Source organism: Cottoperca gobio, chromosome 4 (assembly GCF_900634415.1).
Source record: "Cottoperca gobio chromosome 4, fCotGob3.1, whole genome shotgun sequence".
Taxonomy (NCBI): domain Eukaryota; kingdom Metazoa; phylum Chordata; class Actinopteri; order Perciformes; family Bovichtidae; genus Cottoperca; species Cottoperca gobio.
In genome coordinates, this window is record NC_041358.1 from 19,477,084 (window position 1) to 19,493,082 (window position 15,999).

At 40.5% G+C, this 15,999-nt stretch overlaps 1 protein-coding gene across 13 annotated transcripts in view; it reads left to right on the forward strand.

Moving 5' to 3' along the window:
* Window positions 1-15,999, forward strand: part of adgrl2a (adhesion G protein-coupled receptor L2a) — a 90,806-nt gene that overhangs the window by 19,317 nt on the left and 55,490 nt on the right. For 12 of the 13 annotated variants that reach the window (XM_029429005.1, XM_029428993.1, XM_029429001.1 and 9 more), the window contains exon 2: window positions 1,425-1,610. In XM_029429005.1, coding sequence (XP_029284865.1) covers window positions 1,535-1,610 — 76 coding nt within the window. In that variant the 5' untranslated portion in view covers window positions 1,425-1,534. Of the gene's footprint in view, window positions 1-1,424; window positions 1,611-15,999 lie in introns of those variants that run through there. The other variant, XM_029428994.1, reaches the window with a different exon arrangement.

A 15,999-nucleotide genomic window follows, 5' to 3' on the forward strand; every position in this document is an offset into this window, starting at 1 on the left:
GACTGAGCTTAGCCCAGCAGTGTAAACACACAGACAAAAGGGAGCCGTTAGTAGTGTGAAACGCATGCCTGGGCGCGCAGGTAGGCATTAGGTTTCACCTTACACAGCTCCAGCACTCTATCCATGACAGGGAGGAGGCCATTTGCTTTTGTAGCGAAAGAAAGCAAAAACAAACATTCAAATAGACTAGAGGGACAGGTATGGATGAGGTCGGGTGAGAGGAATTCTGGTGTGTAGAGATGTAAGGAGAGGAGGGGGTGAGGAGGGGAGGGTCTTGGGAGATAAGGTGGTTTGTGGTCAGTCACAACAGAGAGAAATGACCATTTGCTTGTTAGTCTTTCTTTATTTGTTTGTTTGGCTCGGGCACAGGGGTGTAAAGAGTCACACAACATCAGTCAAATAGAAGTGGTGTTACATTTAAAACCTCTACTGAAGCAGAAGTGAAATGCCAGTAGTCAGAAATTCTACTTTAATACAACACTACCATGTAGCTAATTAAAATGTGGATGTGTAATTGGCCTTGTCGAGGTTCTAAAAATAACTAAACTACAAAAATGACATCAGGATTTGACCAAACAAGACATAGTAAGCATCCTCCTCTGTTATAGTTTTTCCATTTATTACTCAGACATCAACAAAGCTAATGCAAACCAATAAGACTGTAGCAAGATGAAATCTTTTTGTCTAATGTTCACCAAGCTATTACCATGAATATATTTAGCATCTAATGTTACTGTCGGTTAATTTAACATTTCCGCCATGTGGTTGTAGAGTTTGGATGCCGTGTCAGTTTACAAGTCGGTCAGCAAGTCTCCCGGAGAGTCGGCAGAACTTTTACCGTTGGGCCGATTTGAACTTTCAAATCTGCAGGAAGCTTTTGTAACACAGTAAAGTGAATATTGAAAAGGAAAAAGTCTCAGCACACAAGGAAGTCAATCAACATTACTTTAAAATCCCTGCTGACGTGTCACTTTGTGTTGTTGGAGAGTAAAAATCTTACATCATTTAAAGATTTAAAAATGTATGTTCTGTGTAATAGGTAGAGAAAATATAATTTGACACAGCATTGATAAGGTTAGCATCAAGAGGAGATGGACAGGGCGGTGCTTTATCTGTTTGATGACAACACTAGTCCGGCCCCTCCCTGCCAGTGAAATGGTTAACATTCAGCAGCCATTAAGGGATTTCCCTTCTCAGGATTATTGACCTTCTGGGCTTATTGTAGTGGCTTTGTGTTGGTTTGTAGCATTTCACAGTTTAAGCTTTGTCACATTTCTGCAGCGGAATGTAAATGCAGCATCAAGTGCCTTGTGGCAACCGTGTGACAGGGTGAATACCTCTGTGAAATCACACAGAGACAGAGCTCAACACGTGGAATAAATTACATCCCTGAACTGAAACGTCTGTCTTGGTCTGCTCCACAGGTGACGGGATCAATGATGAGCATCTCTGAGACCAGTTGGCTTGGACTTTTTTAATCAGAACCTTTTTATTCGCAACACAAACCTGCCACAAACCATCAACACCGGGCGCCATGGCATGCTCCCTGCGGAAACTACACACCTTCTGCTGGTTTCTCATCACACTGGCCCAAGTGCACTCCACAGAGGGTAAGTACATATGAAACTTTGTGTCCTCTAAATACTTACTCATTTGTTCTAATGCGTTGTATTCTATTGAATGAGTGTTGTTTCAGGCTCAATGAAAGCCAGTGACAGAACATATGTTTTAGCATTTGTCTTATTTAGAAAATATATCATGAGCAGTGAAAATGCGACTGGAGTCAAAGCTGCTCCTCTGAGTGCAGGCGGTGCTTGCGTAAGTAATGCAGCTCTGAGGACAGTGGGCACAGGCGGATGGGGGATAATCTTGAGTGGTTTCATTAGTTGGTAAATTGTGATTTGTCTGAGATTTTCTGCTTGATAGCGTCAGTTGTTCCCAGTGGCATCAGAGCTGGATTCATTTGTAAATTCCTCACTAAAATGTCTCATGGCAGAGACACACAGATTTCACACCTCAAAAAGTATAAAGCTTGAATGTGTTTTAATCATAGTGCATTTAGCTTTGATTAAATCACTCTCAGTTGTCCCATCATTACAAGATTCATGCATCCAAACCATACCTCATAAACTGCATCCTGTACATGTTAGTGTTTCATCACGAGAATAGAGGTGATGTTTGAAGCTTGGCTTTAGAATAAACTAAAGTTGGCATCTTTGCAGTGCAATATATCAAAAGCGTGATTCGGTTTGTTGGTGCCAACTGTTGAAGCTCCGGCCAACTGTTCACTATACCTGCTTTACTGATTTTTAAAACACTCAATAATGTGAGAATTATTGATTCAAGTTTTGAAGGTAATGATTTTTTAAAATGCTTAATTTACACTGTAGTGAGTCACACTGCCATAGTATATTTGACCATATGCGTCTCTCATGTATCATCTGGCTTGGATTTGATCTTTCATATAAGAAGTGTTAACATGTGGTCCCTATAGGCTTCAGTGGATAAAGGAAAGGCAGATAGTCACAAAAGGTGACTATACATAATCATATGTATTCCACTTACAGTGTGTCTCCACTCTGACATGTCGTTATAGAAGCCTCACGCAAAGATAAGAGTTTGCAATTTCAATGCCGAGGTACGTATATATACAAGTAAACCTATTCAAGGAGCAGGAAAGAGAGTTTTTGTCCATGATTGCGGCGCTTCTGGTTTCACCAGGCGCACCATAAAACTAAGTAGTGTTTGAAGGGTGGAAAGCCTGTATGGGATACGTTACACTACGAACTCTTAATGGTTGGTGAGGGTGCTTCTGCCAAAGTGGATGCGATAAGGTAAATCTTTGTACATGTTATGAGACTCAGACTCCGAGGTGCAGTAGCAGTGACTGTAGCACACAACAACAAAAAACGTATTCCAAATCAGGAGGAAGAAGGAGTAAACGCAACATAGGAATAAAGCCATTTATTGATGACATTTGTCATTTACCTTTTCCTCTTGTTGGTTTCACTCCACCCTCACCTCCCTCCCATTTCCCATCCCAGCCACGGAGATCAGCCCAGAAACAGTTAATTACAAACAATATCCCCAAGTAAACATGCTTCATTAAACTGCGTCTACCCCTAATATCTTTTTAATGCATTTTTATAATTGAATTAAATGGGTTAGTTGAATGCTGTAAATAGTCTTAAGTTTGGTTCCCTCCCTTTTTAGTTGGAAGGAAGAGAGACACACGGCCAAGATTGAAACTGTAGCTGTGGGTGATCGTGTTCCTCTCTGTTCTCCTTCTTTACAAAACACGTCTCATCCGCCACACTTTACTGCAGCGGCCAGACAAGTATACATGACTTTGATCTGTATTTGTTTAGCTGACTCACTGCCTTTCCAGGCGCTTCAGCTGCCATTTTCCTTATTTTATTCACTTCTGGGAAGAAAATGCGTGTATGCATCCACAACCGTGGCTGCCTGGTCAGTGACATCAGTTTCTAAAATTGATTTGGCTTATTATTCTAATTATGCTAAATATATATATATATATAAACTGTATATATGGCATAATGTTATAAATATTAAAGGAGCCCTGGGTCATTGAGCTTTTGAACCGTATGGTATGTATATAGAATTAACCATGCTATGCTGGAGATGTCATTTGTTTCTTTTCCGTCCCTTGTGTGAGCAGATTCTCATTTAGTGCTGTATTGTTTACAGTCACTGTATAACGGGTAAAACTATAATAATTATTTTGTTATAATACAGGCAGTTTTATACACTGTGATTGGACGATCTCGGAGCATAGATTAGAACCTGTGTTCTCGCAGTGTGTCCGAAATCCTACAAAAGCCCAGGAAGGGCCTTGTTGTGACATAGATAATGTAATCAATATCAATATCAGTATGGACATAAGGATATGAGACAAAATACCATGTTGCATTTTGGTTTCTTGGGATTTTGGTCGTCACGTTTAAATTCTACAATTTGACCTCAATTTCACACAAGGACACACAAAGTTCAGTTTGCTCATCACAAGACGTACTACCCAGGCTGATAAAACAGTTGCATCATGTCTTTGCTCTGGAGGGAGATTTCTAAAGTCTGATGATCCCATCAGGGGTTATCTCGGCTCGGGCTTTTTTCTTGACAATTTTTTTTAAAGTTAGCTAAGTTAAGTTTGCACTGCAAGGTTGAAAGACATGGGTATTTAGTAGGCAGGGAGGGTCTAACAAAAGATATGAATGAGTTGCATTAGTAAAGGGGAAGAGACCAGTTCCTGTGGAGCTTGACCCATACTAGGGACTAAAAGACAGGATATCTTGGCTTCTGCTGCATCAATTTGAATTTTTCTTTTGTGGGTCAAGCTTCTTATGAAATATTGAATTGCTGGAGTGCCCCTTTCTCATTACAAAACATTCATTTCTTGAGTAATTTTTACCACACATTTTAAGTAAGGTGAGATAAGTCAGGAAATACTATACATTTCTGTCTATACCCCCTTTCTGGACAAGAAACCCACAAACATCTGGCTTTTGCCTTTTGTGGGAAAGGTTAGAATCGGCATTCCCGGGACAAATTACTCTGCGGTAGTCACAGGTTTCCCGCATTTTTAAAAACCTCATATCCTCTCTAATTTTGGTGGAAAAAGAGTGTATCACTTTAATCAGTATGTTTTACTCAGACCAGCTTTTGATATTGTTTGCCCTCTGGTATTCTGAGTGATCTTCTTTGAAGCTGCAGGTTTATTTCCTTTTGTCCTACTGGTGTCCTCTGCGGATGTCACCATAGCAACCCAGCAGAAAAGACATGAAGGCGTAATGTTTTTTGTTTGTTGCAAAAATGCAAAAACGGCGGTGATCTTCCCTTGCAACACATGTTTAAATTGACTCGCATGTCTTCCAAAAATAATTTAGTCAAGTCTGGTGGGGTTGAAGGGATTTGTCTGTATCAGTGACAGAATAACAATTCACACCTAGCTCAGCCACACGCTCTCTTCAAAGGATTACGGTGAGACAGATTTAGAGAGCTGAGCAAGATTCTGTGTCAAGAGGTAGGGAGGGTAAAGTTTGCAATGAGCTGGACGGACTGCCAAGAATGTATCGGTAGAAAATGTGTCTGTTGTTACATTCCGGTGTCCAGCGTCTTTATCATGTGGCATCGCTGGCGTTTTACAGTATGCAAACTTTACAATAAGTAAACAACCATTCTCTATAGAAGCACAATTAAAGCAAAGCAATGTTAAGTAGGTCATGGAGACTTAATGTAATAATGAGTCAACAATTGTTTTTTTTTTGATTGCATGTTGTCGATCCATTACTATTGGCCCTGTGGTGGCTGTGCCTGTGAGGTTAAGGGTACATAAAGAGTAAGCCATGATATAAAAGCTGTGTTTCAGTCGCAGAACTTGTTTGAACAAGTCTGACACGGAGAATTTCTGTTCCCTCCGTACACCCTGAAACCACACTATTGTTTCTCCTCAAAGCTTGAAATGTTTGAAGTACTTGAGATTTCTCAAGGGCAACAGGGAAGGGCACCTTTAAAAGTCCTCTTTTTGTACAGTGTGAAAGGAAAATAGAAGAGACTTCAAGCCTTCATCTCAAAGTGAATGGAGTGAAATAGACAATCAAGGTGTTCTGAAAATGTAATTACTGGAAGTAAAAGCCTAGGGCTTATTGTGAGATAGAACCTACAAGAACAGGATCCAGCACCTCCCAATGCCTTGCCACCACCTATGTGCTCCGGTTAGCCATTTCTTGTAACCATGAAAGCATATTTATATAACTTTCTGAAAATGGCCATTCCTTATTTTATTCCCTGCGCTCATTCCACACTAAACTGTATTAAGCTAGGCTGATAGTGGTCATGCAAAGCAGATCAGTATCTAAAAGGTAAATCCAATCAGGTAAAACATCCAGATATCATAAGCCTATTCAGAGGCAAAGATGTATTTGTGCATACCGATAATGACTTTTTCATTTTCTCCACTAGGGGCCTCTTTCTCTGCATTTATGCTTGTGCATGTTATCTTAAAAAAAATGAAAATCTAAATACTATCTGTCAAGTGTCAATGTGTGTAACCGCAGGCAGTAGGCTTGTTCTTTTGAAGTACTAATTTGTGCCAGAGTTGTGTCCTTAGAAAAGAATAGTACCCCACTGCGGCGCCACACTCTGGTTCCCTGACCACTTAATTTGGTATTTAAGGTACTTTGAAAATGCTGGCCCATAGCTAATTTGTTGAAGGAAACAAATAATTTCTTTGTTAATTATTTTATGAAATGGTTATTTGCCTATTAAGCTAGGTTTTTATAGCTTCCAATTTATTTTATATTGGAAACGGCACTAAAACAGTTAGGGCTAAACGGGTGAATCTTTCCTTTGTGTCGTGTGTCTTTAGTAAACAACTTCTGTCGGTTTTGTCTTTCAACCTTCCGCTTGATGTCATCCTGGTTGTTTGCGGCAGACTTTGGTATCTGGCTTCCCGTGGAGCCAGGCAGGCGTGGGGCCTGTGTACGAAGGCCCACCATGCTGTCATGTCTCTTTCATCGCCAGCCAGGCTTGGCTAATAAGGAGATAAGGAGACAATGACTGGGAGAGCAAGCAGTGGCAAGGTGTAACCACAGCCCCTGGGTCTCCTCCCTGCCGAGCACTTCAAATCCTCATTTGGATTTTCAGCAAAGGAAGGAGGGATTTTCTGGATTAGGGCTTTGTCACTTGTGGCTCCAGGTTGGTGTTTGTCATGCAAGAGCATGGCGGAGCTCTTGACATCTTGAAACCCTCCCACCCAAGCACAGTCCCTCCCTTCACCCGGCTACTGAGGTAGTAAAAATATGTTCCACTAACCCAGAATATATGAAGCTCATAATTATCAAGTCACTGCCCTTGTCAAAGGTTTTTAACTCCATTTTAGTGGCCTATGTTTTGTGTCTGTGGGTTTGGGTTGCTGCATCAGCCTTCTTCTTAATGGTTATTTATGCAGAGATAACCTTGGGAAGATTCATTAGTTTGTTGTGTGCTGTCGCCGTCCATAAGTCATGCTGGGATCTCGGCCGTGACACTGACACGGCAGTTCAGACAGGAAACATGATGCCTTGTTTCAACTCCAATTGCTCTCCTTCATGTGTTGTAGTTATAGCAGGGACACTGTAAATGGTATTTTATGAGGCTTTTTATCCCTTAACTTCTCACTAATTTTAAGGTTCCTGTGCTGTATGATTTTCTCTTGCAAAGATGTGGCCATTTGTTTAATTAAGGCTTGCAGTCTCACACAACAGGACTGTGTTGCTTGTCATGGTGCTCAACCTTTAACATGGTCATTAATTGGGTTTCAGACTTGTCTAGGAAAGTGTTTCAGCGTGACAGAGCCTCAGACTTAGTGTGAAACCTACCTTCTTCCATCATTCTCGGTGCTGATCTTTGTGGATAATGGGCATTCACATGGGTCTCACGAGGCCCTCGCTGGGTGGGATCTCACGCACCCTAGATTAGTCATCTACCCTCATGTCCCTATCTGCCTTGTATTTTACCGTCATGCATTGTCTCACTTTGTTCTTGCTCAGGTAGAAACATGAGGGCCCCTAACAAGTATATCCCAAACAATCTACAAAATATGTTCTGATAACCCATCGGCTCTCCTCTCTGAATCCACTGAAGAAAAAACAAATATGACTTATCAATCTCCAGTGCAGTGGACTATAACCAAAGACCTGTTATTCATGGAACATTTATTGTGTTGTGCTTTTGTTGATTGTCTCTGATCGGGCCATAGCAGATGTGACTAACAGTATGTGGGCATCTTTTCAAGCTTCAATTTGTCAGAGATGTGCCTCCCGTTTTAAAGTTTTTGTTTGCTCCTATGTTCTATATTTGTTACTTGCTGTGGCAGAATAAAAAAGTGCCTTTAACTTGCTGCAGGATAAGATTTGAAAGGTTCTGGTATATGTCAGGTAAGAGGCATATATATTGAGAAAATACTAGTATGATAGCAGAAATAGCACAGGCTCTTTAGTTCTATAATATACTTCATGTTGCTAGAGCCTGTGTAGTAGACATCAAGGACCGCAGGCAGACCTCACGCAAGGACTACTGATGAAGTCTGGAAGGTGCAGATGAGGAGAATGTTTTTGATTATCCAGTCTAGATGGTATTTTAAACCAGGAAGCAGCATGTACACCCTCGCGCCAGACAAATGAGCCAACTCAGCTGGTCAAAGGGCAAATGTAGCTTGGTTTCCTGTTTGCTACTGTTGTACTGTGGAATTTTAAGGTGATTAGACTGCAGTGTTCAGGTCACATGGAGTGCAATATTCACTTAATGTTGCCTATGTAGGCAGCCTTTTCTGAGAAATGGAGACTGATGCCAAGATTGCCAACTGTTATGATTAAACCATTATCGTGCATGCTGTGTCATACTGTGAATTACATATTTGTTATCAATGTGAGCAATTTAGTCCCTCTGCAACTTCTGATTTAAGCAACAAGCGTAAGCGAGGGAATGAATGCATTGAAGTGGTCTTCGGAGAACTGCTATTTATGAAACCATTGACTCATACCGGTGAGTTTAACATCTCCTATCTGCTGAAATACCTAATGTAAACAACAACAAGCTGCAGGTGTTCCAGGGGTATGTAATCACGTTTTCATTGTGAGGATGCTGTTGAAAGGCACGTTCACTGGAGCACAGGAAAGTGTGGTTATGGTTTGGATGTCATGCAATGAAAACTGATTGCAGAACTAGTAATGACAGATTATGTTAGGGGGACATAATACATCCAAAGGCTTAAGATTGTACAGTTCATGCTAGAGAGTCAGATGCAAGATATCCGTTCTTGCCCTTAGTAGAAACCTCTTTGTCCTCTTGCTTTCAGTCCTGATTTAGAGCAGCTATAAATCCCGAAGAGGCTCCTGTAAACGATGGGTGGTGAAACTACGCCCATAAATAAAAAGGATTTAGAACCAGGGCCTTTTCAAGGAACTCTGAGTGCCCATTTATGAACCTTGTTAAATTACAGAGTTTCACTGGTACATTCAGTATTTTCTTTTGTTCAAACTTCTTACAGCCCTTTCTTGCAGTAAAGATTGTCCAAAACCTGCTTGACCAAAGCCAGGCTGCTAAAATATGCTGTGAGTCAATAACAAAGTTGTTACAGCTTATTGCTCCATTTCTGTCAGCCATCATTTAGCGCAAAGCAGTCATGAAGTGCGGGGTTTACTTGCTATCAAACATAACACACGTCAGGTCGGGCCATTTGTGCTCTAGTAGATTACTACTACTTGTCCGCGAGTGACTCGGCTTTTGACCTTCTGAGTCATAATGACCCCTGAGTGCGTCCGTATGTCAAGGGCTTGGGCCCCTGCTCTTAAATCCCCCTCTCAAATAAATAATGGGCTGCAAAAATAGTCATCAAAGGCACATTTCCCCCGTGGAGATGTTACAAATCAATATGTGTACACACTTACTTGGCCATTAAAGCTGATTCTGATTCTGAATATCAAATGATGCAAGTCATTTTGAATCAGCCATTCTTTTATAATACAGACTCAGCCCAGCTGGACCTTTGCCTCTTGCTTTATAATTCCTTTTGTAATTTCCATCACACACAGACACCCCCACCAGTCCCCAAATTATTTCTAAATAGCTAACAAGCAATGATTAAGGCCATGAGAGACATCTGATAAATCCTTATATGATAACTTCAAAGTGCCCCTGCTGTGACATGTGAGGGCTGGGAAGAGATGGAGGAATGAATCAGGCTTAGTCTGTGGACCAGATTCAAATGAGGGTAATCCAAATTTGTTTAAAAAAAGAAATGTTGGTGGGAACCTTATTTGGATGGTTATAAGAATCCGTTCACCTCTAGGAAAAAAATACATATGAGATGGAAGGTCATCAAGATAATATCCATCCTCTGCATTTTAATGAATAGCAGCCAATAAATCCTTGATGAATTGAAACAAGAGTAAAATTCAATTTTGCTTGGCCAGCTTTCTCTCAAAGTATTATGAGATGGAATCATTGAACCAAAATAAATCTAAAGAAAGTCTAATCTTGTATTTCTTTAATCTAAAAAAATAAATAAAGGCTATAGTTTTCTTTGTGTTGCATTTGTCAGAGAAGTAATTTGTTGTGCAGAATATATGCCTAACCTTCAGTGAGGCCAGTGAAGAGACAAAAGCCTAGGCCAGTGTGTCCGAGTAAAATAGCATTGTGTCACATAACAATCAACCTAACCTAGAAGCAGGCAAGTGTGCAGTCTAGTCTGAATAAGAACTGCATAAAGAATTCAGTTGGAGCAGCAGTCATGTCATCAGGGCATGACTACCCAGTTGGTCAGGGAATTTAAATGCCACGTGGGGGGTTGAAGCACTAGCTGAATAATGTGGCACAAATGCATACACATGAGGGCCGAGTCTCGATAAGAGGAACCACTGCTGTGGTCTGCTTGAGGAAGTGCACTTTGGGAATGCAAACCAAGCAGATGGACCCTTCTCATTTGTGTCTACTGCCACTGGTGACCCATTGGGAAATACTTCCTTATTGAATCGAGCAGCATCAAACGCTTCATTGGAGCAGGGAAGGAAGTCTGTGCTACCCAATATTTCTTAGTCCATTTTTTTTCATCATTTATAATGGAAAATGTGGAAATAATATAGATCAAAGGCATAACTGACAAACACATAGCAAATCCAGTCTGAAATGTCTTTGGCCAAAAATGACTTCCATCCTTATCACGTATAAACTCTGGATCATTGGATATCTTCAGAAATATTGTCGACAATATAAGGCTGAGTAATGAGGTCCAAAGAGCTTGCTGCCGCTAAAAGGTACTGTGACTCTTAGCAAGGACTGCACTATATCAGTTCTCCTCAGGAATGACTCATAGGATCGGTCTACTACTAATCAAACAGAATACTTTTAAAGTGCAGTCAGCTCAATATCCATTTGAACAATTTACAATTTAAGGTCAAATTCTGTATCATAGAATTGAATCGAATTTACCGTAACACGATGGGCACAAAGCCTTGACCTATCATTGATAATCTTAAAACGTATTGTAATTTAAGGCCCAAATCTACAAGTGACGATTTGTTAAGGACAAAGTTTACTGTTTGATGTCCATCGCAGCCATTTCATTACTGTAAGATGTCCTTGCTTTTTTGTGTGACCTAAAAAGCACTCCCCACTTCTCTCTGTCACACACACACACACACACACACACACACACACACACACACACACACATCACATGGGCCCCAGGGTTATCCGATATTAGACAGTGAGATGACATTGTGTGCTTGTGCGAGTGGAGTCAGCCAACATGTGCAGATGATGTGTAGTCAATAATGCATTATGAAAAAAAGCGGATTTATGACCTTGATGAGCCCCATAGAGCTTAATTAGGCCTTAAGGTTGATTTACTTGCAAGTGTACATGGAATTTGATGAGGCTGTGTTTTCCTGCTGGTGCAGTGCTTTTTCATTTTGTCTTGTGGCAACACTTGATGCCTTGTATTTGTTCAAAGTCTTACGGATTAGAAAGAAAAAACATAAACCGTTCCTGACTACCAGACTTTGCTGGTGTCCATATGTTTTTCAGAACACAGTAAAATCATCAAGTACTGAGCAGGCTTATGTGTATAGAATCGAGTTAATGTAAAGAAAAAGTCTCTTGACAGAGTACATTTTTGCTTAAAGAAGCCCACTTTAACACCAAAGGAGGGGATGTGGGGGCGGGTTGGGGTTGGTAATCTTTTTTTCTCATGCCGTCTATTCAGAGAGAAATTACAAAATCTTTTTCAGAGTCATGTACCTATATCAAAGATGCTCCTGATAGCCCCCCTGCTGTTGCTATGGAAGTAGCGAGATGTAAATGAACTGGAGTGAATTGGATGGTGGAGAATACAAATGAGGCTGGAATGCTCGTTCCCCTGCTGCTCTTTGCCTCTTCTTCTTCTCCCAATATCTCTCTCTGTTCCTGTCTTCCTCTCTCTGTGCAAGTACGTTTCAAAGGCCCAACATTACTAACTAGTATTCCACATATTTTGACGCTAGATAATTTGCAACCCTGTCTCCTACAAAAGCACATTTGCATACGTCTCTACTGTTTCTCAATTGCGTTTCCGGGGGAAACACATTTTCTCCCAGAATACTGCAGTTTTAAACGTTAACGTTTTAAATTCAAATAAAACAAAAACGCAACAAAACTACTTGGTTATGTTAAGACAGCAAAACCATTATGTTATATTTAGTTAAAGATAATGGTTTGGTTTAAAATAAGTATGTTTGTCACGTTGTTTAACTTACTCATACTAATAAATATTACACAGGTCAACGTGGACTTTTGGTTTCACACGGGACATGAACAGCTGTCTCCTGATTGAAAGTGCTGTGTTGCTTTGACCCTTCCATACACCCCGACCTCCTCCATATGCGGAGTTCTGCAGACTGTTTAGTTACGCATTTGTAATATGCCAAAAACAAACATAGTCCAGGACAAAATACATTTCCCTCAAATCATAATTGGCAAGGCAGTTTTGTTGTATGGGAACATGCTTAGGAGACTAGGCTGTAATGAGATATGTGTGGATCTTTTCCTTTTTTATATTTTTCTTTTCAAATATATTTATTTGGCAAGTCCACTAGGGCTTTGTGCATATTCTTTTATTTTCAGTCTGGCACTGAGCATCGTGCTCGTGGATAGATTGAACAAGAACAGAAAAATCAATGGTTTTCCCCCTACAGAATAACTTTGGCTTCTCGCTCATCATCTCTAATCTAAATATGAGCTAAGATGTCGTGTCAGTGTAATCGGTGCCACAGAAGTCATAGTTTCAACATCAGTTGTCAAAGAGTTTAATAATCTACAGATGTTATGGTCTGAATTATAGAGGCGAAAAAACCTCTACATAAGTGACTGTCGTTTGCTGTTAGCCATGCCCAAAAAATGACATCAGCTTTCAACACACAAAATGAAGAAAAAAAGGGAAACGCAGTCTTGAGTAAAAGTTAATGTTAAGAAATTCAAAAGAATAATATCTGTCAAATCAGTAGTGTAATTCTTTTTCAGAATGGCCACACAAAGTCAGCAGTCTACCTCATTCCCTGCTGTTTGCAGGATATATGCAATATTTTCTTTCTTCTCCTCCTCTGTGTGGACCTGACTTCTTAAGAATACATGCTGTTGTAAAGAATATCTCTGGATTATATAATCAGCACTGTTGGAAGAGTCTTGACTTAAAGGTTTCTTTTCCTACACAGACTTCCTTTGCTTGTACCATAGAGAGGAGGGGGTAAGGGGTGGGGTGGCAAAACCTGGAGGACTCAAGCTGCGTTTCCTGTGGCTCCAAACTAATGCTGTAGGCCACACTTTTCTTTCACCCCAAATCCCCCCAGCAAGCGACCTTGTCGGCTCAGGAGTGCATAATAATGGCGGGCCGAGCAGAAATGCTAGCTCATTTACAAGCAGCTGTTTATTTCATCAGAACAGCGAGGAAAATCAAAGAGCTACGTTAACGGTAGACGACAAGCATCAGGAGCGTCCTTGTCACATTTCTCATTGGCTCTCGACAGAAAAATTATCTGGTTTCACATCAAAATAATCTGGAGACCTCTTTTGTACTCTGGCCACAATGATGGCAGCGTGAGTGGCTCAATAGGCCTTTTGATCAGCCTCTGCTTTGCCCCTAGACTAACTCTTGAAGCATGTGTAATTCTACTTACAAAGGGTCATTTTAATATAAAAACATTTACTGGAGGCAAGATAGTCTTGATGAAAAGCAGAAAAGTGTCTTTGTCATTTATGCCGCATAATCAGCACGAGGCGATAGTGGAATACTTTTATTTAATTGCGAAAGACTCAAGTTTGTTGCCCTCATTATACGTACGGCTGTTTCAGAAGCTGCATTTTATCTGTGTACACACTCACCATGTTCTTTATGCCTGTTGTCCCTTTTGGGTTTGATCGTGGTAATGTCTAGTTTCAAGGGACTACATGGGAGAAGGTCTCTGCATGGTTGATGAAGATCCTAATGACTCCTCGTTTGTGTGAAATAGGAAGACATTTTGTTCATTAACTCTGCTTCAGTGACACTCATATCCTACCAGATGGTCACTTTCCAATTGATTTGGCTCATCAGTGGGAAAAAAATGAATTAAAACATTACAGCACCAAAGAGACGGCACATAATGGGTCCACTTTACATGCGGGAGTTTCCTGCAGTTCTTCAGCTGCAGATTCTGTACGGGTCTAATGTAATCGCAAAGGTTACACATGGTTGTAAATGCCAGTCTTGGAAGCTTTAAATAGAGTATCCTCATTGGTGTAATAAAGGGCTATAACCCATGGAAATAGAGGTTCTGTGCACCAATCAATGTCAATTACTATCATGTACAATAAGCACGTGTCAAAAGGTTGAGTGATCATGTACTTTATAGAAACCATACAGCTGCTTCCAAGCAGACAACATGGCTCTGATTTTAACATGTTGGTTGTAAAATATGCAGAATTTGTCTTACAATGTAATTTCAGTGAGTGGGTGGAGAGAAAGAAAAGGCCTGATGCTTTGCTTCTGTGCAATGGCACTGTTCATTGCTCTGCTCAATGCTTGCTACATAGATGAGGAAGAGGAATTTAAATCTAGTAGTGGTGGTGGTGGTGGGGGTGGGTGGCATGGGTGACCAGAATGCCTGATTAGTATCAGCATGGCCATGATAAGGATCTGACCAGAAATGTCTCTGTTGCACCATGTTACCATGGTCACAAGATGAGCTTCACACATGATATGTTATTGACTATGCCTTGAGCCTTTGCTCCCTGGCGTTTAATTAGTGCTGAGAATATAAAACTCCTCCTTCTTCAGGTGTTCGATTGATAAGCATCGGTTTTTTTTTCACCGCCTGTGTCATTGGTTTGGATACACGATCACAGAGTTGAAAGTACATCAAAGCTAGTAAAATAGCTTCCCGTGATTCAAGAAAGGTCTGAAGTGTGTGCTACCTGTGAAGAGGAGGGTGCTGAGTTTCCCTTTGAGTCTGAAACCTGTGTTTGTATGTATGTGACAACCTAGGACAAACACAAGTAAACATTCCTGTGTGTCATGTGGTTCTGTTTTTGTACCCATGCACCAGTGGCGTGTGCTGTGTGTGGCGACATTTTGTTTGTTCAGCAGCCTTTTCCCAACAGTAAAAGGCTCCGAAGTGAAAAGGACCCCTGAAACACAACAAGTGCTCCACTAAACTGTCGAGATCTTTCTAGGCATGAGTTTAGAAGACTTATCTAAATGAGTGCAACGGAACAGGAATGTTTAATACTTTGATATCCAGCACATATTGATAATGTTGGCATGGTGTATTGTTACAATATGGAAAGTAAATAATTTTCATATACTGCATTCACTGAATAATTATGCTAATGACCCCATGAGCAATACAATGATTACTTTTCTGGCTCATTTGAATAATTAATTAATTTAGTTAAGTGAGACAGTAAGTATTGTATTTTGTTTATGTGAGATTCACTGTGATCACATTATTCTAACGCATCGTAGTGCCAGAACATGATCGATGGTGTTTTGGTGTCTTCATATTATCTGTATGAAAACGGAGGAAGAGAATTTATTTGAAGTTGTCACATAAGCCCTCCATTATATAATATAGAAGAACTTATACGAAAATAATTATAGCAGGAGGCATTTTTAATTTGTCAATAAAGCAGTATAAACTTCTGCATATGATATAATTATCTTTGCTAGATCTCATCACCATAGCGTGGAGATCTGAGGAATCTCCAGAAAGAAATTAAATAATTGCACAAAACAATACTGAAAACACCCTAACACCTGCAGACTCAACTTGCATCTATTGTTTGCTGGACTTTTGTGTGTCCCTGTATAGATTTGTCCATGTCACTCATCTGCCCATGATCCAAAAATACCGTCCGACACCAGGGTGAAAAGTAGTTCAGCCTCGGGCCTAATCAATGGAGAGAGGCTTTTCGAGGTTGTTTACGAGTGTG